Consider the following 14619-nt stretch of genomic DNA (forward strand, 5'->3'; position numbering starts at 1 on the left):
AATTTGTTCTTAAGCTTTCATACTCTTCTGTCTGGAGAGTCTCTTACCTAAGAGTATGAGCATATCCACTGAGGATAGTTGCATAATTTATAATCACGGATTGGAGAAAATGACTTGTGACCTCATGCTTGTGACCTAGATCTTACTATTTAGCGGAGTTAAAAATGAAATTCAGGGGAGACAGTAACTGCTGGGGGATCTAGTCCTAGTTACAACATTGTTCTTGTCGTGATTTTGGAGAACCATTTTCCTCACACTAATCTTACTTCCTCTTCTATAAAACAAGTGCAATGCCTTGAATATAGTTGGCATTCAGCATATATTTATGAAATTAAATGCAATAATATATCAATCAGTACTCTGGTTGGAAATAACACAACTTTGACTTTAGCTGCTTTCTGCACAGAAGAGGGTTTGTTGGTTTACTTAACAAAGCTGAGCGAAGGGCAACGGTGGATCTCATTTAAGGTGGATCTCATTTAAGGTGGATCTCATTTAAGGAATGGCCCCAGGACTCAAACACCATCAGGGCTCTCTAGCTTCTCTGCATTCTTTCACATCAGCTAATTCCACTTGACAGGGCACATGGCCACCAGCAGCTCTTGTATCTTTATGCACTTTTGTGACAAGAAGGGAAAGGCCCCCTTTTGCTCTAGTGGAGATAGAAAAATTTTAAAGCCAAATTCTCATTGGTCTGATTTTGATTCACACTTTTTGACCAAATAATGTGCTTCAGAGAGTGAGTTCTGCAGAAGTTTCACATACATACCCACATGCACATACATATACACACCCTGAAACTGCATATATATGAAAATTCATTGATGACGTTAGGGAAAAAGAGTGGTTCACCTATAAATGTGAAACTTGTTCATTTTGTTTTCGGTTTCTTCCCGCGTTAGCTGCTTAGAAGCTGTTTTCGGGAGCAGAGGGATCAAAACAAGGGACCTCCATATTTTCACAGAGCTGGCTCAGACTTTTCTCTTAGTGCAGGTGTTTAAAGACTCCTGCATCTTCAGGATGGATGCCTGGGCTCTCTCTGCCCCATAAGCATAGTAAAGGCCTTCTATCTTCTGCAGAGCCTGACATTCATTTCCGAAAATCAAAAAACAAATCCCTAGCTCCTTTAATGTGGTTTTAGCACAAAATCCTTGATTATAGGAGAACCTGCCTCAATGTGATAATAAATAAAGCTACTGTTTCTTGTTTGTTGAATATCAGACACAAAATTAGAAGCTTTCAGTGGTGTCCTAAAGCAAGCTAACTGGCTCCTGAAATCCTGTTATTAGCATATCTTCTCTTGATATGTTCAGCATGTCAAGGATGTAAGTTGAAATTGGTGATAGGTATTCACATCACAAAATTGGTAAATGCAACAAATCAAGACCCTTGCCCTCCCATAAAGATCCAGTTGTTAAACACTTAACCAGCACATGACCGGGAGCTTCATATTTATTACTTAATCCTCATGACAGTGTCATGATTTATATTGTTATCTTCATTTTAAAAATTAATTTAGAAAAGGGGAGATATCAATGTGGTTAAGAACATATGTTGCATTACTTGTTTGGACCTGAGTTCTGTCTGCTCCAAAGCCCACACACTACAGCTGACAATGTGTTATCTTTTCCTTAGCAGCTCTTCCACTGGTCATTTGTCACATCAACCAACACTGAAATGTGAGCTCTTTTAGGAAGAGAATGTCCATTGATGAAAGTGCTTTCACTCAGCTCAAAATCTCTGGCTACACTGAGGAAATGTCTTTCTGTGTTTCTTCCACTTCTTGCTGCAGGTGGTTCATTGGGGATTGGTTGGAGTGTAGCAAGACTTGTGATGGTGGAATGCGCACCAGGGCAGTGCTCTGCATCAGGAAGATTGGACCTTCTGAGGAGGAGACACTGGACTACAGTGGTTGTTTAACACACCGGCCTATTGAAAAGGAGCCCTGCAACAACCAGTCATGTCCACCTCAGTGGGTGGCTTTGGACTGGTCAGAAGTAAGGAAACCTGAGGCTGTATGTTCTGAGATCCAAAGCATTTACTAAGGACACCTAAGCATGTGAACACCTTAGAACTCAACAAGTAGGACTCAATAACAGTAAATTTGGTCCTGTTTTTTTTTATTGCTGCTTGTCAGGAAGTAAGGTTTTTTGGGGTTAGGGAAATCAACGAGAAACTAGACATCAATTTGATTAAAAATAAACCTAAAGTGAATTTGAAAAAATATAATAGTGAGTACTCACGTAAGTGGTTTTTCTCCTTCTTTGCTATTCTTGAGCAGCTAAATAAGCTCAGAATTAGTGATATATCTTTTTTCCCCACATAATGTTGTAGCCTAACTATGTAATTCATACATATGAATATTTATCAATTTTTAATCACTTATTAGATATCTAAATATGTTTTAATTGCTTCTATTGCATCTGGGGAAGAAACATGGATTTGAGGGTTATAATATACCAGAAAGTCAAATTCAGATTTTATCATTACCTCTGCTTATATGATCAGGGAGGGAGACCTAAGAAAATGTTTTTCTGACATACATGTGTATAAAAGAGCCTAAAACAATCCAAAGGACTCAGAAAAATGGTCTTATGAAAAATGAGGTAAGGGGTAGAGTTAATTCTTGACTCCTCATTCTGCCTAAGACATACACATATAAACACCATACCATTCCACATTTCCCAAAGAAAAGTTAAATTCTTCCGTAGTGTTGGTTAATATTAAAAAGAATGAGTACCTGGCTATATAACTAAAGGTCATTCTTCCAATTTAGCAAAACAGGATGCATTTCCTGATGGAAGCATTGTGGTACTTGCTTTGGGTATTTCCTGTAGACTTCATAAGTTTGTAAAAAATAAATAAATAAATAAACAGAAAATATACATTGTTCTTTAGGAACCCCCTGGATGTAACTTTTCCCCCTCTGAATCTTACTGCTAGAGTGGCCTTATTTTACTAGAGGCATGGGCCTAAAAGAGGGACTGTGTTTAAGATGGTACATGGAAATGGGAGATTCTGACCAGTTGTGGTTACCTATGGAATCTGTGGTGGGATTGGGAGGGTTCTTCCAAGTTTCCTGGCCAAACTCCAGCTTCAGTAGTTACATCTGCCTACCTAACTTTTGTGTTTCAATCAAATGTAGAGATATTCTTGGTATTATTCACTGGATGGTTATGGAAAACAGTAGGAACTCTTCTGTTCCTTAAAAGTGGGTGGATTAACTCCTAAATTGATTTGGAAGATAAAACCTACTGATAAAGAATAGACGTTCTACAGAGTTGTACATATGTTGGTAATTATTCTACCTGAAATTCAGTGCCCAAGACCCTCATAGAAGTTCATAAATATTGAGAATGATGACAAATTTGTTATTGGAAAATCATAATGGAAGACCTGACATTTGCCTTCAACAGTTTTAGGGTTTTAGGTCAAGCCCCTACGTCTAATTCAGTGCTAACTAAACACACGCACTATGAATAATACAAAGGAATCCTGTAAGCTTGGGAAAGTAAATGTCCATGAAACAACTGGAGAATAATATAAGGTAGTGTTAAATAAAATGGTGGATTGTGAGGTATAAATGTGTAAGTGATATAGAAATTTAGAGCTGAGAAGGTCAGAATAGACTGAGGTAGGATCAGAGAGCTTTTTACTTGATAGGAGTTAAACTGAATGTTGGAATATGGGATATGAAATAGGGAAGAGAATAGAGAAACTGGAGACGATATTCCTGATGGTAGGATAGAGTTATTTATTCAGTTACTTATTGAACAACTGAACAGAAACACAAAGATCTTATGGTGAAAGTAGGGTGGGGAAGAGGGTTTGTTTTAAAGAATAAATGGAAAATAAGATTGAGTAAAGTAGTAATAGATAATAAGAAGGATTGAATACAGAACCTTATATGCATCATCTTTCTACCAAAAGTGGAAAAAAGTAGTTAAATTCATAAGCAGAAACAAGAAGAAATTTCTGCCAGCCATGAAAACACTAAAATCACATGCACAGATTTCACATTGATCTCTTGATCTAAACTTTGTATGTCATTATATTTTTATTTTAACATAAAACAAATATAATCACCTTGAGAAACATGGCATATGTATGTTTATTGTATGTTTCCATTTCAAATACCATTTTAAAGTTTTCTTCTGAAATCAACCTCATATAGGTTGTAATTACCCTGCCCTCCGAATTCTGATTCTTGTTTGTTTGTTTGTTTGTTTGTTTTTAGAGAGTGAGAGAGTGTGCATGCGTGCGTGCGAGTGGGGCAGAGAAGGACAGAGGGAGAGGAAGAGAGAGAATCAGAAGCAGGCTCCACACCTAGTGCAAAGCCCTACGTGGGGCTCCATCTCAGGACCCTGAGATCATGGTCTGAGCCAAAATCAAGAGTCAGATGCTTGGGGCGCCTGGGTGGCTCAGTGGTTAAGTGTCTGCCTTCGGCTCAGGTCATGATCCCAGGGTCCTGGGATCGAGCTCCGCATCGGGCTCCCTGCTTGGCCAGGAACCTGCTTCTCCCTCTCCCACTCCCCCTGCTTGTGTTTCCTCTCTAGCTGTCTCTCTCTCTCTCTGTCAAACAAATAAAATAAAATCTTTAAAAAAAAAAAAAAAGTCAGATGCTTAACCGACTGAGCCACCCAGGCACCCCTAGAATTTTGATTCTCATCTATCCACTCTTAGAGGTGACTTGCTCAAATAGCTCTGAGAGGCTCTTAGGCATTCCTGGAGGCTGCCAAAAGAAACATGAGTAAGTTAGGTGGGTTTTAATCACATTTCTGCTACCTTCAAGATAGCTAAGTCAGGGGCTTCTGGGTGGCTCAGTTGGTTAAGCATCTGACTCTTGATTTCAGCTCAGGTCATGATCTCTGGTTTGTGAGATCAAGCCCTGCATGAGATCAAGCCTGTGTGGGCTCTGCGCTGAGCGCCAAGCCTACTTAAGATTCTCTTTCTCTCTCTCCCTCTGCCCCTCCTCCCACGCACCCCAACCCCCACAGCAGCTCGCATGCGCACGCTCTCTCAAAATAAATAAATAAATAAATAAATAAATAAATAAATAAATAAATAAATAAAAAAAAATTAAAAATGAATTAAAAAAAGATAGCTAAGTCAAAGCTTAGGAGAAAGAAGTAGTGCGGGGGGTGGGGGCGGTGTGGTACGCACGTGTTGGGACTACCGCTTCAAGTAAAGTAAAGCATTGGTGGCTGTTGTCTCTCCAAAGGCAACCCGAGAAAACTGTTCAGGGGTAAGCCTAGGTCAAGAAATGCTGCCATTATCGTCGCAAAGATTCTAGTTGAACACTATCTGTACCATCATCTTTATTCTTTGGGTCTTTTTCAGGAAAAAGGAGCTAAGTTTTATGCCATACAGTCTTGCCTATTTATTTTCCAAAGGAGTGGTCCACTCTCACACTTCCATTTCCTTACTCTTCTAGGAAGTCCACTTCTTCCCTAGATGGGTTAAAAATAACGAAAGTAAATAACATTAAGTGAAATAAATGTCTGAGTAGCTATGGAGACCAAAGTGAGAACAAGGAGCCTGTTCAGCCTAGAGGAAAGGAGTACCTCCCACTAATGAAAAGAGGAGGTCCTAGCAGCTGAGCATGGAATGTTCGATCTTTTTTAGTTAACTGCTACAAATATTTCACGCAATATTCTTTTGACACGCCCCTGGAAACTTCCCTCCTTTTTCTGCTCCTTCCCCACTGCCAACTATCAGCTGTCTGAGCTCTGCTAATCACAAGGGTGAGGTTCAACTGGTGAAAACATGTTGCAGCAAGAGGAATGTACCCTTTGACCTTTTCCTTTTCTTTGCCGGCCGCTCTAATATAAAATTTCCATTGTTCCAAAGCCAGGAACCGTTTTTCGTTTTCCCCATCAGTGAAACCCACCCGGTGTTTATGGCAAAAGGAAAAAAAAAAAAAAAGCCAAATACCTTGGTGGAAAATGGCTCTTCAGCAATCTTTTGTGAAACTAATGAAGCCACGGCTTTCCCATTTCCTATAATCTAGCTTCACTCTTGGGATCACCCGTGCTGTGTTGGACTTAAATGGTTTTTTCTTTTTGCCCTCTCTTGGCAAATAACTTTTAAAAGCATTGCTGCATACTGTGGATGGGCTCCAGCAATCCTAAGCCATTCTTTTGATGTATTGGAATAGTTTCTTTTGACTCCCACAGAGTAGCCACTGAAAAAGGTCTGTTTCTTGTACTTACTCTGGCATCACACTCAATTGCTTTTATAGGACTTACATTCAGGTAGCATTACCTAAGAAGGAATGAGGGGGGAGCGATGGAAAGGGTGGAAAACCTACCTACAGGGGACTGTGCTTTGTTTTCTAAGACAGTGGTGACATCACCTGGCTTATTCCTAGGTTCTACTCTGGTGCTCTAACGAAGTGAATTAAACCTGCCTCTCTGGAGAGAACTCAGTCTAACCCCAAACTGTTAACATTTCTATCCTTTACAAGTGAGAGCCAAATTGTTTTCCCTGGTGAGGTTTCAAATACTTTTTTCTGCAAAATATGTTTTTGCTTTTTAATCATTGATCACTAAAGCTAATGCATAAATGCATCTGTCATAAAAATTACCTCCTATATCCCACTGAGGTGAAAACACAAACCAAATGTTCTGGTCAGATTTTAAAGTATTGTGAAATTTTGATTATATGAATGAATAGGAAAAATAGGTATTTACCTGCAATAAAGAAAAGTAGTGAGAAATAATTTTACTAAAGAATGGATTGTCCACTGAAGTAGTATCTTCCTATAAGATATATAATAGTATCTTCCTAAATGTTGCCAGTATGGAGAACTAATCATAGCTTAAAATACTAAAATTGAATTTCCTATCTATCCTACATGTTTTTGCCTATCTCCCTAAAGTCAGAAGTACTCTTCTTTTCGTACTTTATCTCAATTTATTTTTTAATAATTATTTTTATTTTACCTTAAGATTATTTATTATTATTTAAGATTATTTGACAGAGAGAGAGAGAGCGAGAGCAGGAGCACAAGCAGGGGGAGTGCGAGAGGGAGAAGCAGGCTTCCCACGGAGCAGGGAGCCCGATGCGGAGCTCGATCCTAGGACCCTGGGATCATGACCTGAGCCGAAGGCAGACACTTAACAACTGAGCCACCCAGGCACCCCTATTTTTTAATAATTAATTAGTATTTATTTTGTGTTCTCATGACTTTGTTTCTGCTGATGCTAAGAGCTATAGTATGGATCAGAAGGCCTAGGATTTAGTTCCCGCTCTACCAGCTACCTATAATTTATTGTGAGAATGAATGGGATGGATTTTGATGTTTATAGCTATGCTTTCATCTAAAAAAATGAATTTTATTACTGAACTAAGTATTCAGTATCTAATTGTTACCAATGAATTTTAGTGTGTGGTAAAAAATATGTAAAAATATACCCTTTATGGGGGCAGAGACCAATGATATTTCTGAAGAATGCTCTGAAGCACTTATAATTAAGTTAATACCTATTAATCATATACATAATCATGACTACATCTTGCTTTCCTAAAATTTCTTATTTTTTTAGATAGTAAAATAAAACTGGAGCTGTCAGATGGATAAACATATTTATCAGAAGGCTAGAGAGATGAAATGTAGGCTATATAAAGCAGAAGGAAGAAGTAAAAATAAAAACAAGCTGAGGGACATCTCTGCTTAAACATCTCTGACGTAAGGTCAAAATAATTTGCTGGATAGAGTTCTCCTCGAATGAAGCTGGTCTAAGTGGCATCCCTATGCCTTTACTGTTTTTTTTATAAGGAATTTTTAAACATTTAATTTAATTTTTTTAAAAAGATTTTATTTATTTCAGACAGAGAGAGAGAGAGACCATTAGCAGGGAGAGGGGCAGAAAGAGAAGCAGGCTCTTGGCTAAGGACGGAGCCCAATGCGGGGCTCGATCCCAGGACCCTGGGATCATGACCTGAGCCAAAGGCAGATGCTTAACCAACTGAGCCACCCAGGTGCCCCTAAACATTTAATTTTATAATCTCCCTTAAGAAGTACAATATTTGCAGAGAGCAGAGTTGAGGCTTTGGCCACAGACATGTAGTATTTGTGGCTAGATCTGCAGGGATCAGGGCCGGTGTATTTATTGAATCAGAAACTGGCAGAAATGTAGTTTTCAGTCATTCATTATTTTGAGAATCCAGTTGATTATCTCTACTTCTAGTGCGATGGGATGCAATATCCTTAGCTTATTTAGTGGAGTTGGGCTGTAATTTTCTAAAATTATTTTTTGCCTCAGCAGAAGTTGTCATTGTATGCTGCTCAGTTTTGTGTATAATCACATGTTGTCCCACAGAGTTTGTGTCTCTGTACATTTACATTTCAGAGCTTTGTTCTGGTAGAAACTTGCTACCTGGATTTATCTGTAAATCCTTCTCAGTGCTTCAGTTTCTCACTTGTAGAGTGGGTGTGAAAATAGTACTTCAGAAGGTTTCTGTGAGGATCAGGTAGAGTATGACATGCAAAGTATTTACAACACTGCCTGGTGCTTAATAAATATTAGTGTTGCTTTCTCTTTTTATTCTTCTCCCTGTTAATACCAGTGTTATTTGTTTTGGTTTGGTTTTGGTTTCCTGGGCACTTCTAGACACAAATGAATGAATTGTCTATCACTGCATTGTCTGGCTCCGCTAATTGTAAGCAGGACTTTGGCATAAGCTCTTAGCAAAGACTGCTAGATATTACCACATTCTTCAAATAATAGCAGGAGTTTCTTGCTACTGGAAAAAGATATCCAAATAAGCAGACGGCATATGTCCCCAGCTTTAATATACATATATGTGCTTTTAAAATGTAAAGGGAGAGGGCAGTGGCACAAGTGTATTTATTAATAAATGTTGCCAATATGTAGAACTAATCACAGCTTAAAATACTAAAATTGAATTTCCTATCTATCCTACATGTTTTTGCCTATCTCCCTAAGGTCAGAAGTACTCTTCTTTTCGTACTTTATCTCTTATTTTTTAATAATTAATTAGTATTTCTTGTATGTTCTCATGACTTTGTTTCTGCTGATGCTAAGAGCTATAGTGTGGATCAGAAGGCCTGGGATTTAGTTCCTGCTCTACCATTTGCTATCTGTTTCACCTTAAGTGGCTTAAGCTTTCCTTATCTGTAACTGTTCTCAAAAACTTGTATGAGAATAATGTATTTGAAAGTGTTTTGTGAACTGTGAAATGCTAATGAAATGTCAGGTTAGTAGTGTTATTATTTTTTTTTCTTTTTAGAGAGAGAGAGAGAGGCAGAGGGAGAAGCAGGCTCCCCGCTGAGCAGGGAGCCCGATGGCGGGACTCAATCCCAGGATCCTGGGATCATGACCTGAGCCAAAGGCAGACGCTTAACCATCTGAGCCACCCAGGCGCCCTAGTAGTGTTATTATTGATGATAATATTAAGCATTAAGAAAGTGACAGAAATCCTCTAAAGCTTTGGCTTCTAACACTGGTGGATGGTGGAGGAGACTTGGGGCAAAGTCAGGAGGACTAGACACAAGTGGGAATCAGGGCTTTATTAATTCTACAGAAGACATGATTGCAGGAGATGATTGCATGTCTTGGATTCTTGAAAAATGAAGTGTTGGGATTGTTGTGATGGTTCCATGAGATAATAATTGCAAAGTACACAGTGTAATGCCTAACATCCAGGAGACAGTAGGAGTTAGCATTAGGTCTGCCATTTAATAGCTGCATGACTTTCTGCCACTTCTCCAGACCGTTTCCTCATTTTAAAAGCAGCATAATAATTGCCATCTGACAGGATTTTTGGGAAGACTATGTAAATTATAGCCCTTAGCACGACACTTGGTATATACTATGTTTATTAAATGGTAGCCGCTATTATCATAATTCTTCTTAGTAGTGGTTAGCTAACGGAAGCGACAGCAGCATTGCCATTGTGTGTGGCACTGGGCTGGCACTGGAGAATACCGCATGTGAGTGTGGAGAGATGAATCTGAAGAGGTAAGCGTAGCCTTCCTAGCAGGGTATAGCAAGCATAATTAGAGTTTGAATTTTTATCTCGAAGACAATAGCAAGCCATTGAAGGATGTTTTTGTTTTAATCCCGGGAGCGTATAATTGGATTTGTGCTTTGGAGAGTGAACTGAGGAAAGAGCAAGAAACAGGAGACCTGTTAGAAAGCCAGTGCAACATTACATGAAGGAAATGACGTTTGTCTGAAGTAAGGTTAGTGACAGTGGAGACAGAGAGAAGTCAACAGATGTGAGAGAGGTGTAGGGGCTCCACACTCAGCAGGGAGTCTGCTTGAGGATTCTCACTCCCTCTCCCCTGCGTCCTCTCTCTCTCCCTCCAAAATAAATAAATAAATCTTTTTTAAAAACTACAAGCTCCTGGAAGGTAGAGATCATCTTATTCCTTTTTATATCCCCTTCTCTTCAGTGTAGTGTAGCTCTTGCAGTAGATCTGGAAAATTTCTTTTTCTTTCTTTCTTTTTTTTGAATGAAAGGTATAGAAACAGGGTTTCCAAATGTTACGGGTAAGGTCGTCACTTGACTGAGAGGAAGAACAGATTTTAAGGAAGGGTTCAGACATGCAGGGGAGAAAGTTGGAGACTTTAGTCAGTCACCATGTTTAATAGGTGACTCTAGAAAGAGAACATTCCAATTAACGTGGAGAAGAGGTAAATAATAGACTTTGTGACATCTTTTCCTCAGTATGAAGATCAGACTGGTCCAACTAAAGAATAGTCAAATTCATTATGTTTTGGGAAATTCATTATGGACAGGGGAAAGTCCAGAGATTTTCTGTGCAATAAACCTTCACCAATGGCCATGTATTCTTAGTTACCACACTCTAAGAAAACACACCTCAGTCAACCCCTAGCTTGCTTCACAAAGACGAGTTCTCATGGTCTATGAATAACATAAGGATTCTTTTCAGAAGACTACACCCAGCAAGTAGGAAACCAAGGATTCCACATTCCAAAAATTAGCAGAATCTTATCACAGCTGAATGTGGCCCAAGGATAGGGAGGAATCGAGGAATAAACCTACCCACAATAAAAGAAGAAAATAAGTTAGCCAAGAAAAGCAAACTTTGGGTTTAGCTCTTCAAGTCCTTAGGGAAAAAGATAAAAGTACTTCTGCTTAAAAACTTAAGGAGTTTTCATATCTGAAAGACTTTGCCCCGAATTTAGTGTATATACATATTGTATACCCAAACACATTTACTTCAAGAAAGACTTTCCTCCAATTTTCCTCTATCTTTAGAACACCATTATTCATTAGTATTTGTTTCATTTCCAGTGCACTCCCAAATGTGGTCCAGGATTCAAGCATCGGATTGTTCTGTGCAAGAGCAGTGACCTCTCTAAAACATTCCCAGCTACACAGTGTCCAGAAGAGAGCAAACCCCCTGTCCGTATCCGCTGCAGTTTGGGTCGCTGCCCTCCTCCTCGCTGGGTGACTGGAGACTGGGGCCAGGTAAGGCAGTTGGACTGGGGGGCTCCTGCTGAAGCAGCACCTTGAGATCCTTGAGTTTCCTGACCGGGTCATTATGAGGGCTCAAGAGATGAGTAATACTGCTGAGAAATCTAGGTATGAGATACAAGTATAAAAAAAGGCACATGCAGGAGCCGCCACACATAGACTAAGTAGCTGTGTCTCTCCCACCCCCACACACTTTCGACTTCTACCTACTCCTTGGATCTTAACATTTTAACTTAGAATGGAGAAAGAAGTAGTCTATATGGCCAGATATTTGAGCAAGCCAACAAAACTTTGGATTCTGGTCCCATCTCCCAACTACTTCAAGAACGAATCAGTTAATACCAGTGTCTTAACTTTCCCACTTGCAAAGTAGCTCCTCTTAACTTCACAGAAAAGGTATGGGGATTAGGTTGATAACCTGATTGACAGTATTTGCAATACTATTAAGATTTATTCTTCAGTGGGTTTATCTGAGGGACATCATGAATTGGGAAGCCAGTATATAGGGCTTTTCATATGTATTTTTATTAGACTCATTTTATGTTCTAACTTACATTTTTTCTTTCTTTAGTCTCACTTACTTTTAAATTGTGTTATATTGCAGAAGGCCACCTTAAATCCTTTTAAAACAAATTGGTATATTTGAATACAAGGAAAATTGAGTATTATTCCTTTGAATGTCAAAAAGGAAATCTATTAGGTTACATTAAAAAATAATGCTCCAGAAAGTAAATTTCTAGACATTTATTGCCCTTTTCCTGTGGTCTTATAATTAACCTTGTAGCTAGTTGTTTCCTAAAATCTGAGACCCAAATCATGGCACATAGCTATACCGGTATGATTTTGTGTGTGCTCTGGACTGGACCTGCCATTACTTCTTAAAAATGGCATTGCATAGAAGTAGTTAGTAAAATTCTGGCCAAACTTCAGTATTTCTAGAGTATAGCAGTATCTGCAGACCTCTTTCATTACATTTAGGCAACGGCAAAAGATTTTCAGTCCCCATTAAGGCAAATAAATATACTTGCTCTGTGCTCAGTCAGCCTTGTGGGTAAACAAAAAAAAGTATGATCATAAAATAGTTAACATTTGCATTTGTATAACAAATAATTAATAATTTGCATTTGTATAGCAGTATTTAATTTATAAAATACTTAAGTGGAATACACATGATAAGGTTAAGCATTATAAGCAATTATGTGTGTCTCTGTGGAAGTGTAACTCTTTCATAATATGGAATTGATATGCTATTAAAGAATCAGTACAGACATGCTCTCCTAATTTTTATTTAAACCAGGTAGACGTTTCCTTCCTTACATATTCTTTGTTGCAATGCACTATTATATAAAGGTCAGTTGAAAGTTTTTGCATTTTAGTGATTTTCCCAAATTTACAGTAATCAATTTCAGATTATTCTTTTAAATATTGTCAAGTCCTTTTCTTCTCATCTATATTTTAAGTTCAGTTTCCTAAAATTAAAATTAACTGGTAAAAATACATTGTCAAGGATGCTTTAATACATTTTTATGGTCCATTTGTTTGTCATTTTGTATTTAAACATTTTTTTAATGAATGAGTCTATGAATATCCTTGCAAGTCCTATAAGTGCTTTGAGAGTTTTTTCAAATAAATTCAATGGGGCCTCAGTTTGTTTACCTTGTAAACATCACCATCACCTGTCTTGGCACTGGCTAGCTCATCTCCTTGATCCCAAGTCTCACAGCTTTGCTGGTATTCTGGGTGGCAGGCCCAAAGGGTAGACCCCGCTTCATTCTTCAGCCTGGACAGCTGATTAGTCCCAGCTGAAACTAAGTCACTCTGAGAGTAACTTCAATTCTGAAGTAACTGAATTACTAAGTAGATGAAAAAGGAGAGAGAGACATGCTACTTGGTTCACATTTGTGTGACTGACAATACCTGAGAAAACTCAAGGTACTTATTTAAGCTCTTTTTTTTTTTTAACTGGTCCCTGTCACCATCCTGCACAGCAGTCACTGCTCTTACACTGAACTCACATTTTGATCAGATTCACAGCGCTCCAGTAGACCATCAGATTGCTTGCCCATAAGCCTATAATAAATAGGGAGCGCAAGGGATGTCCAGCATTAGAATCTCTAATTATTACCCTACTTCATCATGAGGGTTTTCTTACTATACTCCTGTGACAGTTCACCTGCTTGGAACTGTTAGAAAAATAGCCCAAGAAATCTCTTGTTTCCTGGGAATGATATTGCTTCCATTTTCTAGGGTCATCACATGATCTAATAATTTCTAAACCAATTCTAGAGGAGAATGACTTAATCATACACCTCTCAAGGATGAACTTCACATGGGCTTTAAAAGCTGATATATATATATGGTATTTGAAAAGATAGAGTATCTTTTTGCCTCCTGAAAATCATTGAGATCAGTATTTTGTTTCTGTCTGTGTCTTTGGGTTTAGTGTTCTGCTCAGTGTGGCCTTGGCCAGCAGATGAGGACTGTGCAGTGTCTCTCCTACACTGGACAGGCATCTGGTGACTGTCCAGAAACTGTTCGACCCCCATCGATGCAGCAGTGTGAAAGCAAATGTGACAGTACCCCCATTTCCAATACTGAAGGTGAGTTTCCCGTGGAGAAAGGGCCTGTGGCCCCTAGTGACCCACGTGTACTGGTTCCCAGGGTTTGAAGAGCCCCATAAAGCCACCGTTGTAATGTGGTTTGTATAGAGCTTTTGTGAAAGCTGCATGTTTACTGGATGTGATAAGGAAACCTGCATTCCCCCCCCCCCCCCCCCGACTCTGACACTAACTACATGACCTTGATAAGTCACTTAACCTTTCTGGAGCTAAGTTTGCTTATCTATACAATGAGAGATTGGAGTGGGTGACCTCTAAGGTCACATCCAACCTAGCATTCTGTTTGACTTGTGCCAAAATAGAGCGATGATTTCTAATGAACCACAGTTTGAAGTGAAAACTTCTGTTTCTTTTTGGATAGAACAATGGATCTCTACCATCATGAAGATTAAAATTCATACTTGTTATACATATAATGAAAGCATATGTTTGAAACTATTTGTGTTTCAAATGCTAATTTTCTCATTGTAGAAAAGAAGAAAAAGATAATTACGTAGCTGTTTATAGAGGAAGACAAAGGTCTTTGGGC

At 38.7% G+C, this 14619-nt stretch overlaps 1 protein-coding gene across 10 annotated transcripts in view; it reads left to right on the top strand.

Moving 5' to 3' along the window:
* Nucleotides 1-14619, top strand: part of ADAMTS6 (ADAM metallopeptidase with thrombospondin type 1 motif 6) — a 158678-nt gene that overhangs the window by 127919 nt on the left and 16140 nt on the right. For 9 of the 10 annotated variants that reach the window (XM_081825684.1, XM_081825686.1, XM_081825688.1 and 6 more), the window contains 3 exons: nucleotides 1793-1997; nucleotides 11290-11466; nucleotides 13916-14072. In XM_081825684.1, coding sequence (XP_081681810.1) covers nucleotides 1793-1997; nucleotides 11290-11466; nucleotides 13916-14072 — 539 coding nt within the window. Of the gene's footprint in view, nucleotides 1-1792; nucleotides 1998-11289; nucleotides 11467-13915; nucleotides 14073-14619 lie in introns of those variants that run through there. The other variant, XR_014146734.1, reaches the window with a different exon arrangement.

The sequence above is a fragment of the Leptonychotes weddellii genome, chromosome 7, assembly GCF_054177405.1.
Source record: "Leptonychotes weddellii isolate Sample4059 chromosome 7, ASM5417740v2, whole genome shotgun sequence".
NCBI classification, from domain to species: Eukaryota; Metazoa; Chordata; class Mammalia; order Carnivora; family Phocidae; genus Leptonychotes; species Leptonychotes weddellii.